At 32.9% G+C, this 26,291-nt stretch overlaps 4 protein-coding genes across 7 annotated transcripts; 3 read left to right on the top strand and 1 right to left on the bottom strand.

The window, feature by feature from the left end:
- The first annotated feature begins 4,152 nt into the window (after nucleotides 1-4,152).
- Nucleotides 4,153-6,564, top strand: LOC107427119 (uncharacterized). Of its 3 annotated transcripts, XM_060820377.1 has the most exons (5): nucleotides 4,153-4,330; nucleotides 4,917-4,988; nucleotides 5,284-5,464; nucleotides 5,862-5,954; nucleotides 6,175-6,564. In XM_060820377.1, exons 1-4 carry the CDS (start codon nucleotides 4,289-4,291, stop codon nucleotides 5,951-5,953), a joined length of 387 nt encoding a protein of 128 aa, XP_060676360.1. In that variant the 5' UTR covers nucleotides 4,153-4,288; the 3' UTR covers nucleotide 5,954; nucleotides 6,175-6,564. The 3 variants fall into 3 exon arrangements, 2 of the variants coding, with proteins under 2 accessions (XP_060676360.1, XP_060676361.1); XR_009640848.1 differs by having other exon boundaries at nucleotides 4,874-4,988; nucleotides 5,862-6,564; XM_060820378.1 differs by having other exon boundaries at nucleotides 5,862-6,564.
- Nucleotides 6,565-6,960: 396 nt separating this feature from the next.
- Nucleotides 6,961-10,645, top strand: LOC125420582 (probable L-type lectin-domain containing receptor kinase S.5). The gene is made up of 2 exons (XM_048467216.2): nucleotides 6,961-8,305; nucleotides 9,876-10,645. The coding sequence occupies exons 1-2, from the start codon at nucleotides 7,039-7,041 to the stop codon at nucleotides 10,643-10,645; spliced, it is 2,037 nt and encodes a 678-aa protein (XP_048323173.1). The 5' UTR covers nucleotides 6,961-7,038.
- A 627-nt stretch (nucleotides 10,646-11,272) lies between these two features.
- On the bottom strand, nucleotides 11,273-12,972 carry LOC107427130 (transcription termination factor MTERF6, chloroplastic/mitochondrial). Its single transcript, XM_025077184.3, has 3 exons — nucleotides 12,795-12,972; nucleotides 11,451-12,453; nucleotides 11,273-11,329 (listed from the first exon to the last, which is right to left on the bottom strand). Exon 2 carries the CDS (start codon nucleotides 12,443-12,445, stop codon nucleotides 11,465-11,467), a length of 981 nt encoding a protein of 326 aa, XP_024932952.1. The 5' UTR covers nucleotides 12,446-12,453; nucleotides 12,795-12,972; the 3' UTR covers nucleotides 11,273-11,329; nucleotides 11,451-11,464.
- A 68-nt stretch (nucleotides 12,973-13,040) lies between these two features.
- LOC107427129 (pentatricopeptide repeat-containing protein At4g38150) lies at nucleotides 13,041-16,139 on the top strand. Of its 2 annotated transcripts, none has more exons than XM_060820376.1 (2): nucleotides 13,041-14,196; nucleotides 15,639-16,139. In XM_060820376.1, the coding sequence occupies exon 1, from the start codon at nucleotides 13,191-13,193 to the stop codon at nucleotides 14,193-14,195; it is 1,005 nt and encodes a 334-aa protein (XP_060676359.1). In that variant the 5' UTR covers nucleotides 13,041-13,190; the 3' UTR covers nucleotide 14,196; nucleotides 15,639-16,139. The 2 variants fall into 2 exon arrangements, with proteins under 2 accessions (XP_060676359.1, XP_015892961.2); XM_016037475.4 differs by having other exon boundaries at nucleotides 13,041-14,231.
- Nucleotides 16,140-26,291: the final 10,152 nt, after the last annotated feature.

Below are 26,291 nucleotides of genomic sequence, written 5' to 3'. Positions count from 1 at the left end.
TATTCTTTTATTCATTGATTCTAATGCATATAGTATATTGGCCATTTTTTATATTTTGTATTTATTCATTTTTATTTCTTAAATTTGCTCTAGTGGATTAATTAAATATGTATGATTTTTATATTATCTTTGGGTGTTTTATAGTTTATTAGCACTGTTGAGTTATATCGAATTATGAAAAGATTTCACAGGATTTTCAATCAAAAATTCCATAAGATTTTTCTATGCAGGACCACTTTAGAAGTTTAGGAAAGACCTCGGTTAGCCAAAAAATTCAATTGACCAAAATAATTAAATGCCACTTAAAAAATAATTAGATAATTAAATACGATTTTCCCTTTCTACCAATTATTAAACAATAATAATAAAAAATTAAATTACACTGAATATTTCCATCAATTCTTTTTGGAATATTCTAGTGACTAATCCATTAATTTTTCATAGTATATCCTAAAATCAATTTTTAGATTAAAAAAAAAAAAGTCTCACCATTTTCTCTCTCTCTCTTTCTTTTTCTTTTTTCTTTTTTTTTCCTCATAATTATTTTTTTCCCGTTTGCAATTGTCTTAAAAAGTCAAATTATCTTTTCAATCTATGAGAGAGGTGAGGTTAACTTACAAATATCCTACAACAAAGAGGGTTAACCCGCGTCGGGCACATAAAATTTGAAAAATGATTATTAAATTTGTTTATTGAATTGATATGGAAAGGAATATAAAAAATATTTAATTAGTTTATTTTGTTTTATTTATTTATTTATTTTTAAATTATATAACATTTTTTGTAAAAATATATAAAAAAAATTATATTGATATTTTATTAATAACATATGGTTTTTTGATAAATATTTTTTTAAATTATTTGATAGCTTTTTTTTAATGATATTAAGAATGAAAAAATTGAATTCCAAATCAGTAAATTTATTTATCATTGAGTTGTCGAAATTTTAAATAAATTTTTTTTTTTTTTTATGCAAAAAGAACTTCGATTTCATTTTTTTCTTTTATCAATTTTTAAATTTTAAAAGTTAAGAAATTCAAACTAGTAGTTGGCATGACATCCGTGGAAGGATGACCAACAAGGGCCTGCCTTTTTAACTTTTACTAGTTTCTAATGGTTCTACGATGCCTTGGACTTCGTCAACAGAAACATTCCTAATATCGGATGGTGATTTTTTTTTTTTTTTTTTTTTTACTAATAATAAAACATGTCAAACTTTTAACTAAAAAATAATTCAAAATTATCGACCTCGGAGAATCACTAACAACTTGCTAGAGTTCCAGTGCTCGACCTTGACAGGTTGTCACGTTGATTCAGCGACATGATGATAGTTTGCTCTGGTAGAAGAGAAATATATTAAAAATATGGAAAACAATTTAATACAAATATTATAGTAATATAGAATTTATGGGATTGTGTGTTTTATTTTTTTTTTCTTTAAGTGCGAATATAATTTCTCTTTATTTATTTATTTATTTATTATAAAGTGTTTTTCTTCTCTCCCGTGCAAGTAGAATTTCTGGTCGAATTTCCATTTTTTTTAATTTAATTTTTTTTAAAAAAAACTTTTCATAATTTTAGTTATTTTTTCAAAAAAAAAAAAAAAAAAGAAAAAGTAAAAGCGCGTGTTTTCATCTCTTCTTTCGCCTTCTTCTAAGTTTCTCAGTCTTGAGGAACTCCTATCGCTTGCCTATTGTCTTTCACCGTCAGACTGAGCCATCGTCGGAACTGAGTCAATCCCATCGTCTTTTCGTTGCCGAAACAGAGGTCTCTTTCTTCAATATTCACTCAAGGTTATCTTTACTTGAAGGCTACATTTCAGTTATTTTATTTTATTTTTTTTAGGTAAAAACTAGAGGTTGTGTATGGATTTCCAGGCATGTTACTGACTGGATATTTTTTGTACTATGTGCTAATCCAAATGACTTATCAGACAAATTTACTCTTTTTTTTTTTTTTTTTTTGTTTTTTTGGGGAAGCTTCTAGCTAGTCATGTGATTGTTTTCTTTTCAGTTGATTGCTATGTTTGAAGGGCCTTGGTGTTTGTCGTTCATGTTTAATCGATTATCATTCTTAGTTTATTGTGTGTAGAAGGGACATTTCCAGTTTTTGGCTCTCGTTTGAGGTCTGAATTATACTTGCACATTATACTACAAAAGATAACTTGATACTCTGTAACACAAAGTTGAATATGCTTGAAGTAACAAAGGCAAAAAAAGTGCTTCATTATGTACAAAAAATTATAGTATATGATGTTCATTATATAATTGTGCAGGTATATATATACTATTTAGTAATATAGCTTCATCTAGGAGGAGGTGCCAAGCTGGCTTCTACCAACAATTTGGAAAATGATTTGTATTCTCTTGTTTCTTGATTAATATAAACTCATTGTTCACAAAATAATAATGATTAGTGGTAGGCATGGATTGAGTTGGTTTGGTTTTGGACTTAAATATAACTCAATCCATATTCATCGATTTTTCTAATATGTAATCCAAACCAAACTATTTAAATCCAAACCAAACCATTTATGATCAATTTGGTTTGAATTGATTGATCGGTTTGAAACTTATTAATTTATAAATATATAATACAAATAAAAAAATTTTCAAATATAAAATATAAATACTAAATTATAATAATCCAAACATAAAATACAATTAGAATAATACAATATAGTTTACAATGGAAAATAAAAAAGAAAATGTAGCAAATGATACACATCCTGCACTTATCAAGTAGTAAGCATTAATGTCATCATCTCACTCCTACAAAATCAAATTAAAATTGTTAGAACAAATAATATAAAATAATACATTTATCAAAATTAATTCACTCAAAAATCATTTTGAAATTTGAGGATGTAAATATATATATATATATATATATATATTAAAAATTATGGAAAAAAAAAGGTTAAAAATTAATATATAAAAATGAAAAATAAAAAATATATAATTTTTTAATTATATAATATATTATTTGGATTGGATTGCATTTATATTTCCAATCCATAACCAATCCAATCAATATAATTTATAATATTTTGAACCCAATCTAATCTAATTGATGTAAAAATCTAATTCAAACCGTTAAAAATGGATTGGATTGAACAAATTGAACGGGTTTGATTGGATTTTTCCCACCCTAACAATGATAATGTACTTTCATCTACAAATATGTTACTTATAGTTTATTCTCTCTATTTCTTACCACCTTCCTCTTTCCACCTCAACTTTGTTTGTTGTTTTATTCTTCCCTACCCTGGTTGAAAGAGAAAAGATATGAAGTGTGAGAACTTTCTTTAATTGTATTCGCTTGATGCATTTCTTTTTACTTTGTCATTGTTCGAATAGTTTTCAAGATTTTACAACATAAGCTGGATTTTTGCTAACCGAACTACTCACCATCATTTTAACAATGATATATAACTGAGATTCTGTCTATAATAGCCAATACATCTCTAACACTGGTTCATTACATATTTAATATTCTCATCAGGCTGGTGTTTTTGTTCTCTCTAATGGTCTTTCAAGTAGTACTTTTTCACTTAATGTGAAGATTCATGTGTATACACACACAAACATGGTCTACACTTGAGGAATTAGATTCATATGTGGGGGTGTAACATAAATGAGAGAGAATAGGACGTAGCTTCTTCCTCTTCTTCCTCTGAGCGGTTTCTATTCTATTTCCCTTATCCGACCCATTATTTTACAGTTTGTATATGTTGGCTGCCTTTTGCCTTTCGTTTTGAACATATATGTCTTTGGTCATGTGCTGTGGTGGCTCATTGAATGCAAAAATCATTTAGTAAAGTTCTCCTATCCATGGCTCCACGGAAAGACAACCTAGTGGTAAAAGCCATTGCCTCGAGCAATAGTTTGAGTTCAAATCCCCCTACCCATCCCCTTGTATCTCAGCACTGTCAGGGTAGACAAGTTTTGAATAACTGCCTGGGCTATGCCATTTTGTCAAACTGAGTGAGACAATTTGTTTAACAATAGATGAGCAGAAGAGTAACGATAAAACCTATACATACAAAAATTAACCTTAGAAATATGCTCATGCAAGCACAACTAAATTTCACTAAGCAAAGTCTTACAAATTGAAAGAGATTGTAATACAATGCTAATGAAACAGTTAATTAACCATCTGCATTCATTTTATGGCTTTGAAACAGTTCATTTTTTGATACCTTCATTTTGTGGCCTAATTCTTTGATTGGTTTTTGAAGAGGTGGATGATTTGTTTGTGAGGAAAGAAAGCTTAAGCGAAGAGAAAAATGGCAAGCCAAGCAGCTGCTTCTTTCAATGGCAACTTGAAGGTAATTTTTTTTTTTTTCTTCTTTTTTTATTTGTTTATTGTAATGCCAACTGTTTTATTATTATTTGCACTTTCAAACAAAAATTTCTAGCTTACTTAAATCATGCCAACTGTTTGTGAAATGTACTCTTTGAGAATTTGGCTTTTGAGTTCGTTTGTTCTTTCTTTTGCCCATTTGTTCAACATTCTAGATGGTATGAGCTGCATATCTAATTCCTTCAGTCAAATAATTTTGATCCTGAGTGGATTTTAGAAATCTTACTTCCAATGAGTTCCCCTCAGTAATGTCATGTTTTTACTTTTAGAGCTTCTTAGTCTAAGGTGAATCAATGTTAATATCTATGGAGTTGTCTTTTGAATTACTTGTCAAACTCTTGTCTGACCATAGTATGTTAATGTCCACTTTGTTAGAAAGTACACTATGAATATTTATTGTTTTGATGGTAAGTAAAATATATGCTTTGAATATATTGAATGTAAAAATTTGAAAACACGTTTATAAGCGTGGTAGTGTCTAAATGAAAACTTAATGTTTATTTTTTAGGCATGATCAATTAAGGAAAGAATGCAATTTGATATTCATGCAGAAGGCACTTGCTGGCCTGAGATGTACTAATCTGGAAGGTCTTCGTTGGAGAGTGTTTGATGCTAAAGGCCAGGTTGGGTGTTCTGTCTTCTGTTCCTTTTATGCATTTTTTTTAAAATTTTTATTTATTTATTTATTTTTAAATAAAAGCGTATGGATCATAAGTAGGATTACAAAACCCGAATAAAATTGCCAGATTTAGTGATTAGAGTTTGATGACAAAACTGGATTTTTTTAGACTGATTATGGTTTAATATCATAAGTTGTATTCATTTTATTTACTGAAGTTATTACATCTGGAATGATGATTTTCCCCATTTGAATCTCTGTCTTTTTCCTTTTTTTTTTTTCCAAAAAAAAAAAAAAAGGAGAGAGACAAGATTCTTGGAAGACTAGCATCTCAAATATCCACTGTGACTCAAGGCAAGGATAAGCCAACTCACACACCAACTTGTGATGATGGTGACGTGTGCATTGTACTTAATGCCAAGGATCTCTCTGTGTCACAGGGAGAAAACTTACTGATAAGGTTTATCATTGCCAAACTCGGTAAGCACTATTATGACTGCTAAATTAGTTACTTTTTCCTGTGAGCTGTTTTGACTGCTGGAATTTTCTGAGACAGCTTGGAAATGAAATGATTCGGTTCTGATATTTGATAGTGTATGAGTTTACAATTTTGGTACTACGGTGCTGTTGTGACTTAACCCTCAAAAGTTGCATGAGATCTAAATATATTTTTCTAAAATGAAATAAAATAAATCCTATTCAGGGTGAGTGTAAAAATCATAAATACAAGCACTAAATGACTCGTTTTCTAAAATTCTAGCTATCAGCAAAATGAAGTGTGAGTAGTGTAAACAGTTGCAGATAAAGTCATCCTGTTTAAGCACTTTTTCTTGATGTTCAACCATATGTGATCTTTATGTACGTGGGCCACCTCAAGGAAAGAAGCTTAAAGGACCAGATGGCCAAAGACCCTACAGAAGTCATTCGGAAAGCTGTACTACGCATGCTGCCCAGGAACAAAATGTGTGATGTGAGTGTCACAGTAAAAGTTTCTGAAAAAAATTGACATTTTCTCATGGTTTTAGATGTGTTTTTTCTATTACTCGATTATGGGTTTTAAGAATTGTATGGAATGATATCTTCTCTATCAGTTGAAGCAATTTGAACTTGTGAACAATGATATTTGTGCTAATTGGACATGAAGTGCTTCTGTTTAAGATCATATTTGGTGGTTGGTTTTGTGGATGCAGGAGAGGGATAGAAAGCTGAAGATATTTGCTGAAAGTGAACACCCCTCTGGCAATCAGCCCGTTGAACCATATGTGATGCGTCCCCGGACAGTACCTGAAATGTGGCCACTTGCAAGACGAGCCATAGTACGAGCTCCAAATAAAGCTGAACAGCCACTACTCAATGTTAGTGATACATAAAAAGGCAGGAAGAAGGATAAAGCAGTGAATGCGTGAAGGGTGGTTTCCCTTCATAGAAATAGCGAACAATTGTAATTTGACTTTGGCAATTATGATAATATTTGAATATTGAATATTGCTTGGGAAGGAATCCACTTTGAGCGTGTAGATATGCTCCTCCTATTGTCTCTTGTGTAGATGCGCCTAAGAAGGTGTCATTTTACATTGACTGGCGGCCTCATGAAATTATAGGTAGGCTTACGCGTAGTGTCATCAACATGATCCCCGTACGGAACATCTATATAATGCTTCCATGAAATTTCTTTTAATGAATTCTTTTTTGTTGGTTACCAAAAAGTCAGTTACATAAGGCCAAATCAAAGGAGATTTTTTAGTTTAAGAAGTTTGACATTTGTCCTTTGACTTTTAAAACGCTTATTATTCAACAACCCCTTTCAAAGAGTTAAGAATGGTAATGGTATATAATGACAAAGAAAAAGAAAAATATTATAATATGAATGGTCAAACTGCATGCATTATATGAAAAATCATGTCAGTCAACAAATACTAGCGGGGGTGAGTAAATATATAAATACATACATACATATATGAAATAAAAGCGAAGAAGCCCCTTTTCATTTATTAAAAAGAGAAAAAAAAAAAAAAAAAAAAAAAAAAAAGAAGTGCCCTTTTAATGCTATAGGCATGATCATCTGTATTTTTGTCATTCTGCAATTTTTGGCCATTCCGGCCGCCTGGGCACAAGCAGCAAACGAACCGAAAGATTTCCCATTTACTCAGTTTGATGTTAGTGATTATTCTTCTTTCCACTTTAGGGGCTCTTCTATTGCTCATGGGGCTCTTCAGGTGACACCAGACTCTGAAAATCTTGAACTCACTAACAAGTCCGGCCGAATCACGTATAAACGTCCTTACAGACTCTGGTCGTCTGATATTGATGATGTTGTTGCCTCCTTCAACACACACTTTGTCATCAACATCTTTAGGAACAACGAATGGGAAGCTGGCGAAGGGCTAGCTTTCGTCATAGCACCGGACTACGAAGTACCGGAAAACAGTTATGGGCAGTGGTTAGGCCTCACCAATGACACCACCGACGGCGATACCGAGAACAAAATGGTTGCCATAGAATTCGACACTAAAAAGCAAGATTTCGACCCTGATAATGACCATATCGGCCTTAATATCAACACCATAAAATCGAAAAAGAATGTCTCTCTTAATGGTTTAGGGATTGATTTAGCACCACATCCAGATAAAGTCACAAACTACAGCGTCTGGATCCAATATGATGGTAAAACCAAAGCCATGGAGGTCTTCATGGCGGCCACTAGTGGTAGCACCAACGTGGAAAAGCCAGTAGAGCCGATTCTGAATGATACCATCAACCTGAAAGATTATGTGAAGGAGGAATCCTATTTTGGATTTTCTGCTTCTACAGGTAACCCTGATATTCAATTGAATTGTGTTTGGCAATGGAATCTCGAGGTCGAAGTTTTGCCTGTAAAAAAAGATCGGACGTGGTTAAAAATTGTTATCGGAGTCGGTGTCCCGGGAATTGTTTTGTTGGGCTTAATTTGTGTTATGCTGGGACTAATCTACAAGAAAAAGAGGAAGAGAGCGATTGACGAGGAGTCTCTTGTGCTTGGAACCTTGAAAAGTTTACCTGGGATTCCAAGGGAATTTAGGTACAAGGATTTGAAAAAGGCCACCAACAACTTTCATGAGAGTATGAAGCTGGGGCAAGGTGGATTTGGAGTTGTTTATAGAGGTGTTTTGCATGAAAAGGATGGTGGTCAACATGGTGCTTCTACTGCTAGTACTACTGCTAGTACTACTGAAATTGCTGTTAAGAGATTCTCTAGAGATAATGTCAAAGGCCAAGATGATTTCTTTGCTGAGCTTACCATTATTCATCGTCTTCGCCATAAACATCTTGTTCGGTTATTAGGTAAAATCCAAACCCGTCAATTTCGATTTTTAACCCTTTTTTTTTTTTAATGTTTTTATTTAGAGTTCATTTGGTAACATCTATGTGGGTTTTCATTTCTGTTTTTCATTTTCGTTTGAAAGATAATTTTTTTTTTTTTAAGGATTAAAATACATTAATGATAAAAAACATAACACCAAAGGCACATAAATAAAAAAAATGATACTTTCTATATTTGTGTTTTGGCTCCTACAATTTTCAATTTTTTCATTTGGTCAAAATTACCTAGCATGTATTGCACTTGTGCATTTCGGAAGAACTTGTTTTCTTAATCGCTAAAACAAAATAATAATAATAATAATAATATCAGTAGACGAAAGTTGGAAAGGAACTATTGGAAAATATTTTTAATTCCAATTTAAAAATACCAAAAGGGAAAGAAAAGTTAAATAAATTGTGATAACTTTGCATCCTAAACTATAAAATTTCTCTTATTACCTTTTAAACTATTATTTTATTATTGTCATTTTAATTATTTGAATTATGTAATCTTTCCAAATAAATTTGATTAAATTAGTCATGTGTATCATCCAAAAGTAAATGAAAACAGCATAAAACAATTTCTAAATAAAGTTATATGAGTTGCGTTTGTTTAGTTTCATTTAATTTAAGTGTCAAAATGAATGATTGATCTTTAAAATAGAAAAAATTGCATTGTTGAATTAAACTGAAATGAAAGTAATAGTTCAAGAAAAATAAAGAGGTTTATAATATAGGCGACAAAGTGCAAAAAAATTATATAATTTAAGGGAATAAGACGCAGTTATCCCTAAAATATAACCATCAAGCACTCAATGCCTAATTACCCCAAAAAGAGTCTTTGGTCATTTAGTTATAGAAGTCTTTGTTTTATAGTTTTGTTATTTGTCAAATTAGGATCATATCCATATGACAATTATTAATTTACTATATTTAATTATGTATTACTTTTTTAATATTAAAAATCTAATAAGACAAAACAAATCATTTTAAATAGTTACTTAGATTGTCAAATAGCATATGAGCGGTACTGGTTATGGTTATGGTTATTTTTACATGACAAATAGCATTTGCTTATTTTATTCATCAAAAGTTCACCATTTTTTTTTTCCCCAAATCTGTCAAATTCGTATCGTGGGTCGTCTAGAAGAGAGTTTCTTGCAGGACCAAGACGACTATAATTAAATTATCTGAGGTCTAAATAACTCCCCCATAAGAAAATAGTAACGTTCAGAATTCATTTTGGCTATCCATTTGTATCTCCAAATACTTTCTTTGTGCAATTTGGTTATCCATTTTATTTGATTATAATCTAGAGCTAAGCTAATTCAAATTCGAATGCATATAGAATCTAATACATAAGAACCCGATTTTCAAGGCTATTGCGTTGTGTGATAATTTTCTGTTTCAAATAAAGAGTTTCAACTGTTTCTTGAATAAAGTTACGCTGCAAATGCTGCTAACTTTAATGGTTTCTTCTTCTATTATTGTTAAAACTCAGAATTCACTTTCCTGACTCTGTTTCTGAAATGTAAATATCTACCACGAATAGGATGGAGCCATGAGAAAGGAAAGCTTCTTCTGGTGTACGAGTTTATGCCCAATGGTAGCCTTGAAAAGCACCTCTATGACTCCTCCAACCCAAATACACTGCATTGGAGTCATCGATGCAAGATACTTACTGGTGTAGCATCAGCGTTGCATTACCTGCACAACGAGTATGATCAAAAAGTCGTGCATCGTGACCTTAAAGCCAGCAACATCTTGCTTGACTCACACTACAATGCCCGCCTGGGGGATTTCGGCCTTGCTCGTGTATTGGACAATGAGAGGAATTCATATGCTGAACTAGAATTAGGTGGAGTCCCAGGGACCATGGGATATGTTGCGCCAGAGTGCTTCCATACAGGGAAGGCCACACCTGAGTCTGATGTGTATGGTTTTGGTGCCGTGGTGCTTGAAGTCATATCTGGTCGAAGCCCAGGAGTTAGAATTCATCATGAGCAGCAACACTATTCCTTGGTTGATTGGGTTTGGATGTTGCATCGGGAAGGCCGAATTCAAGAAGCTGTGGACAAGCGGCTACAGAACGATTATAATTTCGATGAAGCAAACAGGCTGCTACTTCTGGGGTTGGCATGCTCACATCCCATTGACAGTGAGAGGCCCCAAACCCCAGCCATATACCAGATTTTATCAGGAACTTTGCCAGCACCTCATGTACGTCCATTCAAGCCTGTCTTCACATGGCCTTCCATGGTCAGCACCTTCAGCACCAGTGACACTACACTTTTCAACATCACATCATCAACATCATCATGAGCTGTGGCAGGGCACGGAATCCAGCATAATCAAACAGATTCGACAGCCTACTTTTTTTCTTTTTTTTTCCTAGTTAAAATAGAATTTTTTGTACAGATATCCATTTATTTAGCTTCATAAACTTGTATTTTATAGATGTCAAATTTATTGATAGTTTTCTAAAGATTCAAACCCAGCCTTCAATACCGGGCATGCTCTAGCTTACACTAGGCGTGCAAGCAAGCAGACTGGCTTTTCTTTTTATTGAAAGATGCGTTTTTGAGGATTAATACCATAGCTATTTTATTATTATTATATATACTTTCTTCTGACTGTAATATTCTAGTTATCAGCCTTTCAAATTGATTTACAATGAAAATGAATCAGATTTTCATATAACTAACAAATCCAAATGTAACTTGTCCTCTAACTTACAAAAATTAGAGATTAAACAGGATGACACCATGACCAAATTTACATATCAGTCCTCCCTTGATGCAAGTATCTTTCTTACTCCTATTTACCAAAAAAAAGTATATTTCTTACTCTTCACATTACACTATAGCATAATTGCCTTTAAGGTTACTATGAAAGCCTCAAGACAATTCATTACCAATGTTTTTCAGAGAGAAGAATGTGAGAACATGATAAATGTGAAAAGATTAGCATAAAAACTGCTGCTTGAATCAGCTACATCTCTTTGGTCTGCTCAGAATCATGTACATGTTGGATTCAACACAAAAAGGAACGAAAATTCAAACTACAAGACCAATTCAAGCCTACAATATACCAAAAGTAAAAGAAGAAAATAATACAACTCTATTACCTTCAGCTTGTACTTCAAACTAAACCAAACTTCATTTGGAACTTCTTCTGATTACAGTCCAGCATTTCACTCAAGCTGCAATCAAGTTTCTGGTGCTTCAAAAGTCTGTGCCGCTGCTCCAATCTTTTCTTCAAACCATACCGGAAAAAGTAAGGAAAATTGGTAACTTCATCAATCCGTCTGCCCATTACCTCTACCAAAAACCTGATTCTCGGCTCTAAAGAGTTTTGGATACTCTTAATAAGAATAGGGGGATAACCAGTCACTAAAGTTGCTATTTGACCATCATTGAACCCACATCTTTGTAGATAATAAAAATTGGGTCTTAGAATCTTATCCACATCCCTACACAAAACTTCAGGGAAGTTCATTGCCACTGTCTGAAGACCCAACTCTGTAAGACCTATTGATTTCAGAAACTCTGCAGTTGGACGCAGCCGTTTATTGACATTATAACCCATAATGTAGGGATTTTTTACCAGAACTTTGCCAATCATCCCATCTCTGGCAAGGCCAAGACTAGCAAGAAATTCCACAATCTCAGCAAGCTTTGTCTCTATGCTATAACTGATAAGCCTTGGGTTGAGCAAAATCATCTTCCCGAGCTGCTTTTCAGGAATACCCAGCGCCTGAAAGAAAGCCAAAAGAGGACATAGCTTCTCTTCCACACTATGGGACAGTATGTGAGGGAATTTAGCAATAGCAGAAGCAACTTCACGAGGCTTTGTACCAAGGGTTTTAAGGCATTCAACAGTGGGAACAAGCTTCTCATGTAGACCTAAAGTAAGGATTTTGGGACATTTTGATACAACAGAAGGTAATTTTCTCTCTTGAATGCCAATGCTTTTCAAGTAAGCCCAGTTTTCAGAGGCCCTTTCTCTTTGCAAACCCTCCAGACGCCTGCACTTTTTGAACATTTCATGGATACTCTTATCATCAAAACCTTTATCCCTAAAGAACCACATAATACAATTTTGAGTGGTGCTGATTTCCATTCTGTCCCCTGACAAGATAATGATAATATCAAGCCCATTTGCAGTTAAACAACAATTTAAGAAAGAGAGTCTAAAGGAGTCCAAACTCAAATACAAAATCCAATACAAGTCACCCCTAAAGCAACAAGCTAGGCAATAAATAAAACCTCAGAAAGCAACTATCGGATTCTTAGTATTATCACAAACTTAAAATTCCATTTAAACCATTGGAAAAAGTAAAGAAGTGGAATAAAAAAAATAAAAAAAGAAAAAAGAAAAAGAAAAAAGAAAACCTTCTGGTTTGAAGTGTAGAAATTTGCTTATATATATATATATATATATATACAAGTATATGCACAGAGCCGCATACCTTCAATGTAATCAGGCACAGCAGAAGGGCACTAATGAGAACAGAAAGATAAAAGCTTTCTAGCTGAAGTTTATCATAGTGCCCCCTAAACCAGTTTGGGAACCGATCAGAATGAATAGGAGTGACACCAAAAAAAACGGAGGGACCTTTTGCTTGAGAAATCCTTATCTTTTCTGTTCTGGTCCTCCGTCCAACCAGCAAAAACCACCATTTACTTTTCTACTTCCTTAAATATCGAAAATACCCTTGTCATTTGTCAAAAGGACCTGCATACCCTTTTCTTTAAAGATCGCCGCTGATAGTGTCCCATTGTTGTTCGAAGCCTAAAACCCTAACATTCCCTAAAACCTCAATTCCTAACACAAACCCAGTTGGGAATCGATATCTTCTTCCGTAATGCCATCATTCCAAACTCGTATTTCTAAACTCATTTTCAACGGAATTTCGAACCCGCTTTCGTATTCTTCTCAATCCTCCATTCATACGACAATCAAAGCACCGTCGTTCAACTTGTTGAAGGAGCTACGCCGATTCAGCTCCGCCAATGATGGCGAAGGCGGTGAAATGAAGAACCAGAATAGCCCACAGCAGCCTTTGGAGCCCGTACCACATAGACCCTTAAGAGGTGGAAAGCCGTTCGACCATCACCGTACTCGTACTCCTCAATTTCCAGAGAAAAATTCGGCAGCCAGAGAGAAGATCAGAGACGACCCATCAGATGCAAACAGTTTCCTTGAGAAGTTCAAGCTCGGTGCTGATAAATTCAGCGACAACAAGAGAGAAAACCCAGATCAACAAGTCTCCGAGCCACCTCCGCCTCAGCTACAACAGCCTCCAGAGGATGCGGATGAGATATTCAAGAAGATGAAGAAGACGGGTTTAATTCCCAATGCTGTGGCGATGCTTGATGGGCTTTGCAAAGATGGGCTTGTTCAGGAAGCGATGAAGCTTTTCGGTTTGATGCGGGAAAAGGGTACTATTCCTGAAGTTGTTATATATACTGCTGTTGTGGAAGGGTTTTGCAAAGCCCAGAAGCTTGATAATGCCAAAAGGATTTTCAGGAAGATGAAGAACAATGGGATTAATCCAAATGCCTTCAGTTACTCTGTTCTGATTCAAGGTTTATATAGTTGCAAAAACTTAGAGGATGCTGTGGAATTTTGTATGGAAATGTTGGAAGACGGGCATTCGCCGAATGTGTCAACTTTTGTGGGTTTGATTGATGGGTTGTGTAGAGAAAAGGGTGTGGAAGAAGCTCAAAATGTAATTGGGAAGTTGATGCAGAAGGGTTTTGTTTTGAATGATAAGGCTGTTAAAGATTTTCTGAACAAGAAAGTCGCTGTTTCGCCGTTGGTTTGGGAAGCTATCTTTGGGAAGAAAACCTCACAGAAACTGTTTTGAGGTGTCTCCTTCATGAAAAGTTTGATAAATACAAGAGTTAGTTTCTTTTTTCCTGTGCGTCATTATGCTGTTTCATTGCCTTATTTTTATAAACTGATATCTAAGTTAAGCAATTAGGAAGCTTTTTGAATACATTTTTTCAGTTAATCAACAGTTTATTTGACTGATGTTGGGTTACAGTAATGATGAGTGTTCCCAATTTACTTGAAAATTGATTTTTGATGCAAACCATGCTTCATCCCTTGGTGGAATGTGAAGATTTGAATCGTTTTACATTATAAATTACTGACTTTGAGTTGCCTCCCACTAGAAATGGGATTGATAAAGTTCAAATATCTGAATGAAAATGCTGCCAAATTATTTAATTTGTTATATATTTGGCTTCTTTAGTATTGAGCATGGTGTAAAACATGAACGGAATTTTTTACACAAAAATGAGAAATGCATGTTGCAAGTTGTTATAAGAATCCTACTTCCTTGCAAAATTATGTATTTTCAGATATATTGCTTCAAAGCAGTTTGGTTGTCTTACTAATAGTGAATGTTAATGAAATAAGTGAAAGAACATGGTGTTGATGGCATCAGTAGAATTAGTAGTAGTATCAACTGCAGCAAAGCCATATGCATAAACCTTACAGGAGCACTAGGGGCACAGAAATATTTACAAATAATATGGCAGTTGATAGATCTATATTTAGCGGTCAAAAAATTCATATAAACTAGATATGGTTAAGTGAATTATTAGGTGAGATCAATAACAGGCCAATTAAAAATTTTCACATTATTTGTCATATACCATTTGGTAAATAATTTGGTGTTTTTGGCATTACTGTAAACCATGTGTATGTAGCTCAAATAGCATCTTGAATGTGGAACTTATATCTTTAAGCCTGACAATATGAAATGCATAGCCACTAAGACGAACTTCAGCAGTCTGCAAAGAATGGGGAAACTTGTCATATGACAACTTTCAGGAAGCTCTAATGAAGATTGACCATAGTTCTTTCAAAATAGGAGAAATGACTACTCAATGAATACAGTGACTAAAAATTTAGGAATGGTAAAAATTCTGCGGGTTGGGGTTCCGGTGTACATGGCTATACCCATAGGGGGTTGGTATATCCCATATCCGAACACAAAGCTGTTAGTTGAAAAAAATAAATATATAAAAAATATAAAAATATAAAAACTTCAAATTCTCTACCAGGAAACTCGATTGACCTTCCTTAAGGTATCATTTAGTAATCGGTTAAGTTAGTAAGAATCTATTGTAATGGAAAAGTATTAGCCCAAAGAATTATATTTCCAATTTTTGAGAAAATAGGTGGAAAATTTGTTTCCCCTACTATAAATGTCATTTTAAAAATTCCTAGTAAACTAAATATGTGGATTTTATAAAAAGGTAAATTTAAAATAATCTATTGTGATATTTCTTATTTTCAGGACCCAAGATGGAATGGGTTGAGGATCTAATTGATTTTATAAAGCAGGAATGGGAATAATCGGGTTTTACGAGAATTATTTCCCCCAAACATTGTCAATACAATTTTTTAGACTCCGGTTAGTGTAGTTCAGCCAAAGATCGTTTGGTTTGGCCATGGAATCGAGATGGCAAGTTTACTATGAGGTCTTGTTATCACAAGTTAATGGAGCTCAAGAATGTTGTGGCTGCTGGAGTTATAGATGATCCAGGTAAGTCTAAATTGATTTGGAACACATTGTGGAGGTTGAATACTCATCAGAAAGTTCGCAACTTCATATGGAGTGTAGTAAATGAAGCATTGCCTGTTAAATCTATGCTTAAGGCTAGAAATATAACGGTGGATGATGCTTGTGTAAAGCTGCTTAGGAAACAGTTTTCCACCTTCTGTGGCAGTGTAGTTGGACTAAAGCTATTTGGTTTGGGAGTAGTTTGAATTGGAGTTTTGATGGTTATGATGGTAATTCTGTGTTGGGGTGGTTTTCTTGTTTAAAGGAACTTGATCAAAGTTGTAATTCAAATGGAGCGAGTATAGTCTTAGCTGCGTATAAGTTGGGAAATCTTTAAAAACAGGAATAAGCTGGTTTATGAAAGAATTCTACCAGAGACAGTGCATGTTATTAATGCTTCTTGTGGTCAGTGGTGGGAGTATAAAAATAAAGATAAAGATTGAGTTAACCGTGTTAATAATCGGAGGCAAGATAGTAAGAATGGAGGTGCGGACTCAATGGCAGGTGCCTCAGGAAGGTATAATTATAATTAATAATGATGGATGTTTCCATAGTGATACAAAGGAGGCAAGATTGGGTAGTGTGGCCAGAGACTCTTTGGGAGTTTTGATTCAATATATGCATAAAGTAACGTCTTGTGATTCCAGTCTTAGGGCTAGATATTTGACTTTATTTTATGCATGTATTTGGGCAATGGCAATAGGATGGAAGCAAATTATTTTAGAAGGCAACTCGAAGAAGCTTATAAGCTTTTTCATTTCTTGGACCCTATCCACTTTGGTTGAGGATATTCGTTTTCTTTTTTTTAAATGAACAAGATTATTGGAAGGTAGGAGCTAGTTCTTGGACATTAGTTACTACTTTTACCTCAAGCTTTTCTTTCTCTTCTTTTGCTTGATTCAAACTGAGTTTCTAATATGGTTTTTTGAAATAAAATTACTTATTTGCCACACACACCAAAAAAAAAAAAAAAATTCCCACAACTAGTGATGTAAATTCCAACTGCCCAGCTCGGGCCAAGCCTAAACATTTGGATTTAAAGTAGTTTGGGCTGGGCTGTTCTTTAAGTTGGAGAGATAATTTTGATCTGGCTAGATCAAGCCAATGTTCGAAGCTTAAGATCCGATACTCAGCTCTATGGGTATTGAGTTAGGCTTCAAACTCGACCATCAGATTCGGGCTTTAAGTTTAAGGTTTAGACCCAAATTCGGAGCCCAAAGTTTAATTCAAAATTATTGATTTTTTTTTTTTTTTGCTTTAAAATCTTTTATTAAAAAAATAAAAATATAATTTATCTTATGATATTTAAGAAATATAAAATAAAATAAATATTAAACAAATACAAATTAACATATAATAAGTATTTTTCCATCTAAGCTTATCATATAAAATTAAATAATAAGCATGCTAAAAAATAAACATATTTAATAAATTGAAAATTACAAAATGAAAGATTTCAATGACTTTATGTATTTGAAATACATCATAAATTTTATTTCTAATAAAAAAAAATTTACAAGTTTTATCTTTCAAATATAAATTTAAATAAACTGTTCTATTAGTTAGCAATTTATATATTAATTTAAATTAGAAATTTATATATTAACTTAAATTACAATATGAAAAGAAAAAAATTAATCATACAATTTATCAAATAGTATAGGCTTCTAGTCTCATGGCCTCCATATCTGCTAGTAATTCGTCTTTTGCTTTGAGATCTTGAGTTCTTCATTGTTCAATTCCAATCAAGGGTAAACATAAGAGCTTGTAGCATTGTTGGAGTTAATCTACTTCGATATTCATTCACCTCACGTCCACTAGCAATTAATGTCGATTCTGATTCAACAGGAGAAATAGGTATAGACAATAAATCATGAGCCATATTGAAAAGCATATGGAACTTATTTTGTTGTGCTTTCCACCAAGCTAAAACATTGGAAGTATCATCATCATCCACATCTAGAGAAGAAGTATCAAGGTGATATTGTAATTATACAGAAGAACAAGTAGTCGATTTTCTCTTGTTGACAGAAGCTCGTAAAGGAAGCATACCTTTGCCGTTGGAGGAAATTCATTGAGGTTCAAATTATTGCGAAGAAGCCATAGTGGTGCCACATTTAGAGCTGTATTATAAACACATATTCTTCATAGTTAGATAAATCATTTCATTATTATATGCTCAATTTAATAATATTTTTAAAATTTTAAATTTTACTCTAGGATCCATGATGTAGCTAAACCAAAAACTAAAGGAAATTTACTCCAATACTTATTAAATTGGCTAACATTATATTTATTACATTAGTATATTTATCATTAGACAATTATTAAGTACAAACATGCAGTATATTTTGTAAGCTATCATTGAACAATGCCAAAAAAAAAAATTATAACACAATAGGCGAAGCTTTTAGCAGTAATAGCGTCACCTATTGTGTTGAAATTAAAAAATAAAATTAAATAAAAATTAAATACCATGCTAATTTTAAAAGCAAGTAAACTATCATTGAAACACAAACAAATTAAACGAACAGCTTAATAATTTTGCTTCATATATCTAATTAATATATTCAGTATTTATATATAGATGAACAATGAAAAAATTAATTAAAGTGCCAAAAAAAAAATTTAAACACAATAGGTGACGCTTTTAGAGGTAAAAGCGTCTTTCAGAGGTAAAAGCGTCGCCTATTGTTTTGAAATTAAAAAAAAAAAATTTAAAGCCATGCTAATTTTAAAAGAAAGTAAGCTATCATTGAAATATAAACAAATTAAAGGAACAACTTAATAATTTTGTTTCATATTTCTAATTAATATATTCAGTATTTATATGCAGTTGAATAATGACAAAATTAATTAAAATGAAAAAAGAATAAAATGAAAACACAATAGGCAACTCTTTTACATATGGTGTCCTTGCATGAAATGTGAGAGTATGAAAATCCATACTATTAAGGATATTAAAGGTCATATATATTGGAATGGATTCGATATCAATTATCGGCGATGGATTTGGCATGGTGAGCCATGTGATGATGGTACTGAGCCATCTTCTCATTTTGAGAATATGAATGTAGCATTTGATGAAAATGATAATGGTAGTGAGGAAGATATGGCCTTTCAATAATGTAGAAATGACTCGTGTTGTCTTTGATAATTTTGATAATGATCCTAATGAATTTGCTAAGTTGTTGGAATATGTGAAGAAACCTTTGTACCCAGGTTGTGCCAAATTTATCAAGTTATCGATTTTGCTTAAATTGTACAACTTAAAAGTAAGATATGGATATTTTGATAAGAGTTTTGATGTAATATTGAAATTGTTATCAGAGATATTGCCAAATGACAATATATTGCCAACATCTATGTGCAATGTTAAGAAGACTTTGTATTCATTGGGAATGGAGTACGAGAAGGTTCATGCATGTCCTAAAAGTTGTATTTTGTCTATGAAGGAATATATGGAGCTTAATGAATGTCCTAAATGTGGATCTTTTAGATTGAAAATTGGTAAGAATGGAGTTGTTAGCAATATTCCAAATAAGGTTTTATGGTACTTTTCCATTATTCCACGTTTTAAAAGAATGTTTCGTAATGCTGGAACAGTTAAAAATTTGACATGGCATGCCAATGGGAGAAAGGTTAAGAAAGGGAAAATGCAACAATCTACAGATTCTTCATCTTGGAAGTTGGTTGATCATTTATGGCAAACTTTGCATCAGAAGGTAGGAATTTAAGACTTAGGATTGTAGCAGATGGAGATAATCCACATAGTATGTTGAGTAGTAGGTATAGTTGTTGGCCTATGATGACAGTTGTGTATAATCTTCCTCCTTGGTTGTGTATGAAGTGGAAATTTATGGTGCTAAGTCTTCTACAATCTGACAATCTTATTGATGTATTCATGGAGCCATTAGTTAAAGACCTGCAGAAGTTGTGGAATGAAGGTGTTATAGTCCTCAATGCTTACTATAAAGAGAAATTCACCTTAAAGGCAGTGTTGCTATAGATAATAAATAATTTCCCAACTTATGGTAATTTGTCTGATCATGCAGTGAAGAGATATTATGCTTATCCAATATGCAGTGAAAAGACCTTTTCTAGAAGGCTTTGGAGTGCCTTTAACACAGCTCACCGGACAAGAAATCTTAACTAAGCTTAATGCAATAAGTTTTGATAACTCAAACAAAAGGAAAAGGACTGTTGATTCTGAAGAATGTTAGAAGAAGAAGTCCATTTTTTGTTTAATTGGAGTATTAGAAATTTCTCCATGTGTGACATAATTTAGATGTCATGCATATTGAGAAAAATGTTAGAGAGAGTATATATGGTACATTGCTCAATATTCCTGGTAAGATGAAGGATGGAGTTAATGTTCGGTTAGATTTAGAAGAAATGGATTTGCAGAAAGATTTAGCCCTTAAGCAGCATGAAAATCAAACTTTCCTACCACTGACTTGCTATACATTATCAAAGTAAGAGAAAAAATTGTTCTGTAAGTGTTTAGCAAACCTAAAGGTTCCAAATGTTATTCTTCAAACTTTAGGAATTTAGTTTCAATAGAGAACTTAAAGTTGGTAGGATTGAAATCTCATGATTATCATGCATTGATGCAATAACTTTTGCCTCTTGCAATTTGTGCAATCCTTTCTAAAAGTGAAACATGCAATTGCAAGACTTTGTTTTTTCTTCAATGCAATTTGCAAGAAGTCTATCATTGTTGCTGAAATGGACACAATTCAAAATGATCTTGTTACAACTTTGTGCCTTCTAAAGAAATTCTTCCCACCATCGTTTTTCGATGTAATGGTTTACCTAACTGTGAATTTGATACAAGAGGTTAAATTGTGTGGACCAATACATTTCAAGTAGATGTAACCATTTGAGAGGTACATGAAAGTATTGAAAGGTTATGTTCAAAATACAAATCTCTAGAAGGTTATATTACTGAGAGTTATATTTGTGAGTTTTGCAATGAATTTTAAAGAAGGGTAGATGCAATTGGAAGCCCCATCAGTAGATATCTAAAGTTAAATGATAAGAATGGTGTTGGTGTCCCCATTAAAAGTGAAAATGTAACACTCCGACCTGAGAAAATATCACAAGTTTGAAGTTTTGATCAAGTTTGACCAAAGGTTGATCGGAGTTGACTAGTGGGTTCTAAGGTTCTCTTTTTATTGTGAGCGAAATTTCATGTTAACCAAGGTACTATGGCAAATAACTCGTCAATACGAATTCGTAAACTGGTAGTATGCCAAAATTGGAGTTAAGAATAGAAAGTTATGGTCAAAAGAAGATGCAATCTGCACTAATCAACAAGTCCGAAATTGACTTTTTATTTACACAGATTTTGGTATTGATCTATATATTATATTAAAGTACTCGTTGATACGAGTCTGTAGACTGGTGGCACACTTAATTTGGACCTACAACTGAAAAGCTACAGCTGTGTAAAATGATATCTATTTTTTTCAGGATTAACTTTACCAGATAGTGGAATATTCATAGGAGCCTTTGATTGGTGCCACGTGTTACGTTGACAAAGTGCCACATATCATCCTTAGTAAATATTATATTATTATATTATGATTTTATTATTTTATGTTATTTTTTATTATTTTATTATTTTGTTTTATATTATTTTTCTTTTTTCTTTTGCTTTTTCTTTTCTTTTCTTTTTTTTCTTTTTTCTCTTCCCCCACGTGGGGAAAATACCCCTCTCTCTCTTCCCCTTTCTTCTTCCTCTCTCACTTTCTCTCTCTTCCTCTTTGTTCCTTCTCTCTTCCTTCCTGTTGGGTCCCATCGAAATTTAGTTTTTCTGGCACCATTTTGTTGCATGAGCTGACAAAGCTCAGTCTTCGGTGATCTCGACAGCCAAATTTGGTGGCCAGCCGGCCAGTGACGTGCCCAAATTGGGCCAGCGAAGCCGGCTGTGACAATGAACATGTTTTCGGCAATTTCATTGTTTTCTGACAGACCCAATCCGAATTCCTGCTCTATCCCTCCTATTTTGAGTCCCCTGATCTAAAAAATAGCCTCCATTTGTTCCAATTCTAAACAGATTATAAGATGCATAAAAGGAAAGTTTGGTCAAAAGTTTCCGATCATTTTCCGATCACCGCCGACGAAATTGAGGCCAATGAAGGTTAGTTTCGTGTTTCTCGTCCTCTTAACTTTCCATTGGTACCTTATTTGTGGATTATGGTGGTATATTTAAAAAGATGTCATTTTGAATAAATTATCATATTAAATGTGAAAAATTGAAAAATAAAGTTAGATTGTGTATATATATGTTTATGTGCACATATGTATGTGTATGTTGTGAATATGTATATATGTTTCGTATATGAATGTATATGTGTGCATAAGTGCGGGTATGTTGTTGGTATGTGTTTGGTTGATATATATTTATATATTTTGTGAATACATAAATATATGTATACAGCTATTTAATTGTTGAAAGAATATATATATATATATATATATATGCATATGAACAAATGTTTGGGAATATATAAATATATATATATATATATATATACGGACAGTCTATATCAGGACATCCTGACTGGTTTCCATCCCAACCATCCCATTCCTTTCCTTCACTTAGTCGACTTGCCAACTTGCTTAGTCGGTAAACCTATGGCCAATTACCAACCCTCCCTTTGCTCTCTCCAGTCTGTTTCGCATATTAGACAATTCTTCATTGACAATGTATCAGATGGTTCATAATCACTTCGTCTGTTCTTCGACGTTGTCGAAGAATAAGGATTAGAGGTTCTTCCATGCTGTGGTGACCTCTCCATTATCCACAAAAAATAAAAAATAAAAGGCTTCACTATATTTCACTGAGCTCCCAGAATTTATGAAAACTCAATTCGAAAACTGTATGAACAACAGGATTTGAGATGGAATAGAACAAGAAAATGGCTTGTAGAAAAAAAGTGACCAATTGAAGCCCAAAACTTTCAAGTGACCAATTGAAGCCCAAAATTTCCAAATTTTAAATATTAAACCCTAGAATACTAACAGACAAGCATTGCAGTTTGTTTGTATTGTATTCTATTACTCATCTTCTTCTTTTTTTTCTTTTTTTTTTCTTTTTTTTTTTGTTCATCGGTTTTGATGGTGCTAAAAGGCAATCCTCCTTCAAGAATGAAACAATCACAATTTCAATTCCAATTCCAATTCTAAGTTTTCTTTCTTTCTTCTTCTTTTTTATTTCAAATTAACCAGCCATCAAGAAAACCCAATAACACGAGCAATCCGAATCCCAATCCAAACAACATTACTAAAGGCACCACCAACACTAGCAGTACCAGCACTAGCATCAGCACCAGCACCAACACCAGCAAAGTGTGGGAATTATGGGTGTTAGAAGCGGTGTGCCTTACACTGTGTTGGGATCAGAGGAATCCATCGTCGTCTCTACACCTACACCTCTTGCGTTCTTCATCTCCATCCCTCGTCCTTTTGCCCTTCCTGCTTCCAGTGCTCCGACACCACCAATACCCCAATTTCTTCCAAGCGCTTAACCTGTGCCAAATGCTCTTCTTCCACCTATCTCTGTCCTCCATGTGTCACTCCCAATTTTTCCTTCTTCGACCTTGATTCTGATTCCGACAAGGCCATTGACAAAAGGCTTGCCTTGGTTTTGCTCTGTGCTTCCAAGATTGCTTCTACTTCCATGGCCAACGCCCTTATTGTGGTTCGAGCCAAGGCTGAGAGATGGGTTAAGGAAGTTGCTCTTGCTCGAAAAAGGGCTCGGGAGGCTCTGGATCACCTTGCTCTGCTCGTCCATTCTAGAGGGGATAAGGTTGTGCGAAAAGGCTATTGATGAGGTCTCTGTTGAGGTTTTTGGGTCGGCCAATTTAGTTTACAAGAACAAGGAGACAGAGAAGGAGAACAATGGGATGGCCGTTTCTGGAACGGTGAGAAAGGAAAGGGATAAAAGGAAAATGACATTCTAATCTGGACCGTTCACTTTAATCCAAATGTATATTGAATATATTTGTATATGCATATACATACATACTAGTGTATATATATATATATATATATGTATGTCTAGTGTATATATATATAATGTATGTGAGTGATTCTCCTTCAAAATTATTTTGAGTTGTTAAACTAAATATATTTTGTGTTAATTAAATATTTGAAAAAATATATTTTATGTGTTGATATTTAATAAAATTTCTATTTGAATTTATGGTGTCAAATTGGGATAAATTAAAATTATATGTTACACCAAAATTATATTTTGTTTTTTAAGAAATTATGGATTTAAATTTGGTTAAATTAATGTTAAACTTTGTCGTTAAATTAATGTGCAAATTAAAATGTTATTTTATGAATTAATAAATTTGTATCTAAATTTTCAAGTGATTTTAAATAATGTTTTATACTAATAAATTTCAAGGAAATTTATGAAATATTGGTATTAAATTAGCGAGCTCAAGGATGCGTATTTATGTATTTAAATAATTATGGATTTGATTTTATGGTGTTGAAAAATTAGTGTATTTATATTGGTGGATTTATCATATATTTATTTTGTGTAATAAAATGCATTTATTTGGGTTGAGTAAATATTTTGTGTTTAATATTTAAGAAAATTTCTATTTGAATTCATGATGCCAAAATTATTTTAATTTAAATATGCATTGCATAGAATTTATATCTTTGGTTTTAAAGAAGTTTTGGTTTTAACTTATTGTCAAATTATTGTTAAATTTATTATTGAATATGTAATGCATAATGAAATGTGTTTATATGAATTTAATTATATATAGATATTATACGATTTAATGTTATTTTTAGTTTAATTTGATTTTAAGGATTTGAGAAAAATAATTGTTTTAAGTTGGTATGCTAAAAAACATATTCATGTATCTAAAAGGTTATAGATTTTGTTCCACTATGGTAGAAATTGATGTATCTAAATCAATGGATTTATGATGATGGCTTAAAAAAAGTATGGATTTTAGGGGTTTGAATAGAAATGCTAAATCCAGTGGTATTTATGAGATTTTGATATTTAAAAAATTATGATTTTTATAATTTTAGATGCACCATATAGTATGGTGTTCTGTATTGTATATATGATTAGCGCACAAGTTTATATGGTCTTCCTATGAGAGCCATGGACTTGAGGGTAGACAGGTATAATGCAGAGTGAGTATCAGCCACCTCCCTCCATGGCTAGGATGACTGTTGATAGTATCGACGTCATTTGGACGCCAAGATAATCGAATGTAGGTTCTCTCTTTAGCCTCCCCATCAGAGTGGTATATATGTATTGGTGTTATGTACTATATCTGTTATTAGCATGCAAATATATAGAGTTGTCTTATGGGATGTCATGGACTTGAGGATTAGCAAGTATTATACAGTGAGCATCAGCCGTCCCCCTCCATGGCCAGGATGACTGTTGTTAGCATCGGCGCCGTCGGAACGTCAAGGCGACCGTTGCAGGTTCTCTCTTTAACTTCTTTATCAGCTAGTACGTGGGACACCGAGTACTGTTTGACACTCCTGGTATATCGTATAATGCATCAAGTATCTTTATATATATATATATATCTATATATACACCTAAAAAAAAAAAATATATATATATATATATATATATATATTATGTTGGATGTACCACACCATATGAGGACGATGATCCGATGTGGCCCATAAATAACTAGCCTCGTAACTATATTGTCTACAAGTTTAGGGGATCAAACTATCAATATGGATAACTATCTCGAAATGTATTGGTAGCAGAGTGAGGCAACTACTCACGGACTATATTAGTTACAAATCATGCGATAAAATAATTATTTAAATAGAAACAACAAGTCATGCTTAAACTTGTGTTCTATTATGCTGTAAAATTAAAACTAAAATAGAACCTGCCTATAAAATAAATATGAAAATATAATTTTTGTCAGAAACGTATTATATAACATAAAATTAATAAATAAAAATAAAAATATAATGGAAAATAATTTTATTTATGATATCAAATCAGGTTCTCATTTTAAAAATCTCAAGTTGCTGAGCTTACAAATTATATTTTATTTTTTATTTTTATGAGTTTTGAATCGCACGTTCCGGCCTCAATCCTGTTAGGAAACTTAACCAAACACATAAAATGGGGAAAATATATGAATAAATAAAATTAAAAACAATATTATATTCATTTATGCTAAATTCCATAACGGAACAAAAAAATGAAAAACCGATCTTTAAAAAAAGAAAAGAAAGACCAAAAATTCTATGTTATTGTTGGAGCAGAATACAAGGTGGAAGAGGTTGAACGTGTCTCCATTTCTGGATGTCAACAAAAAGGCATTCCAGTTTCCATTCTCATCGAAATCTTGCCATGAATGA

This window comes from Ziziphus jujuba, chromosome 9, assembly GCF_031755915.1.
Source record: "Ziziphus jujuba cultivar Dongzao chromosome 9, ASM3175591v1".
Taxonomy (NCBI): domain Eukaryota; kingdom Viridiplantae; phylum Streptophyta; class Magnoliopsida; order Rosales; family Rhamnaceae; genus Ziziphus; species Ziziphus jujuba.
The sequence above is the reverse complement of the archived record's forward strand: the minus strand, read 5'-3'. Positions and strand labels throughout refer to the sequence as shown.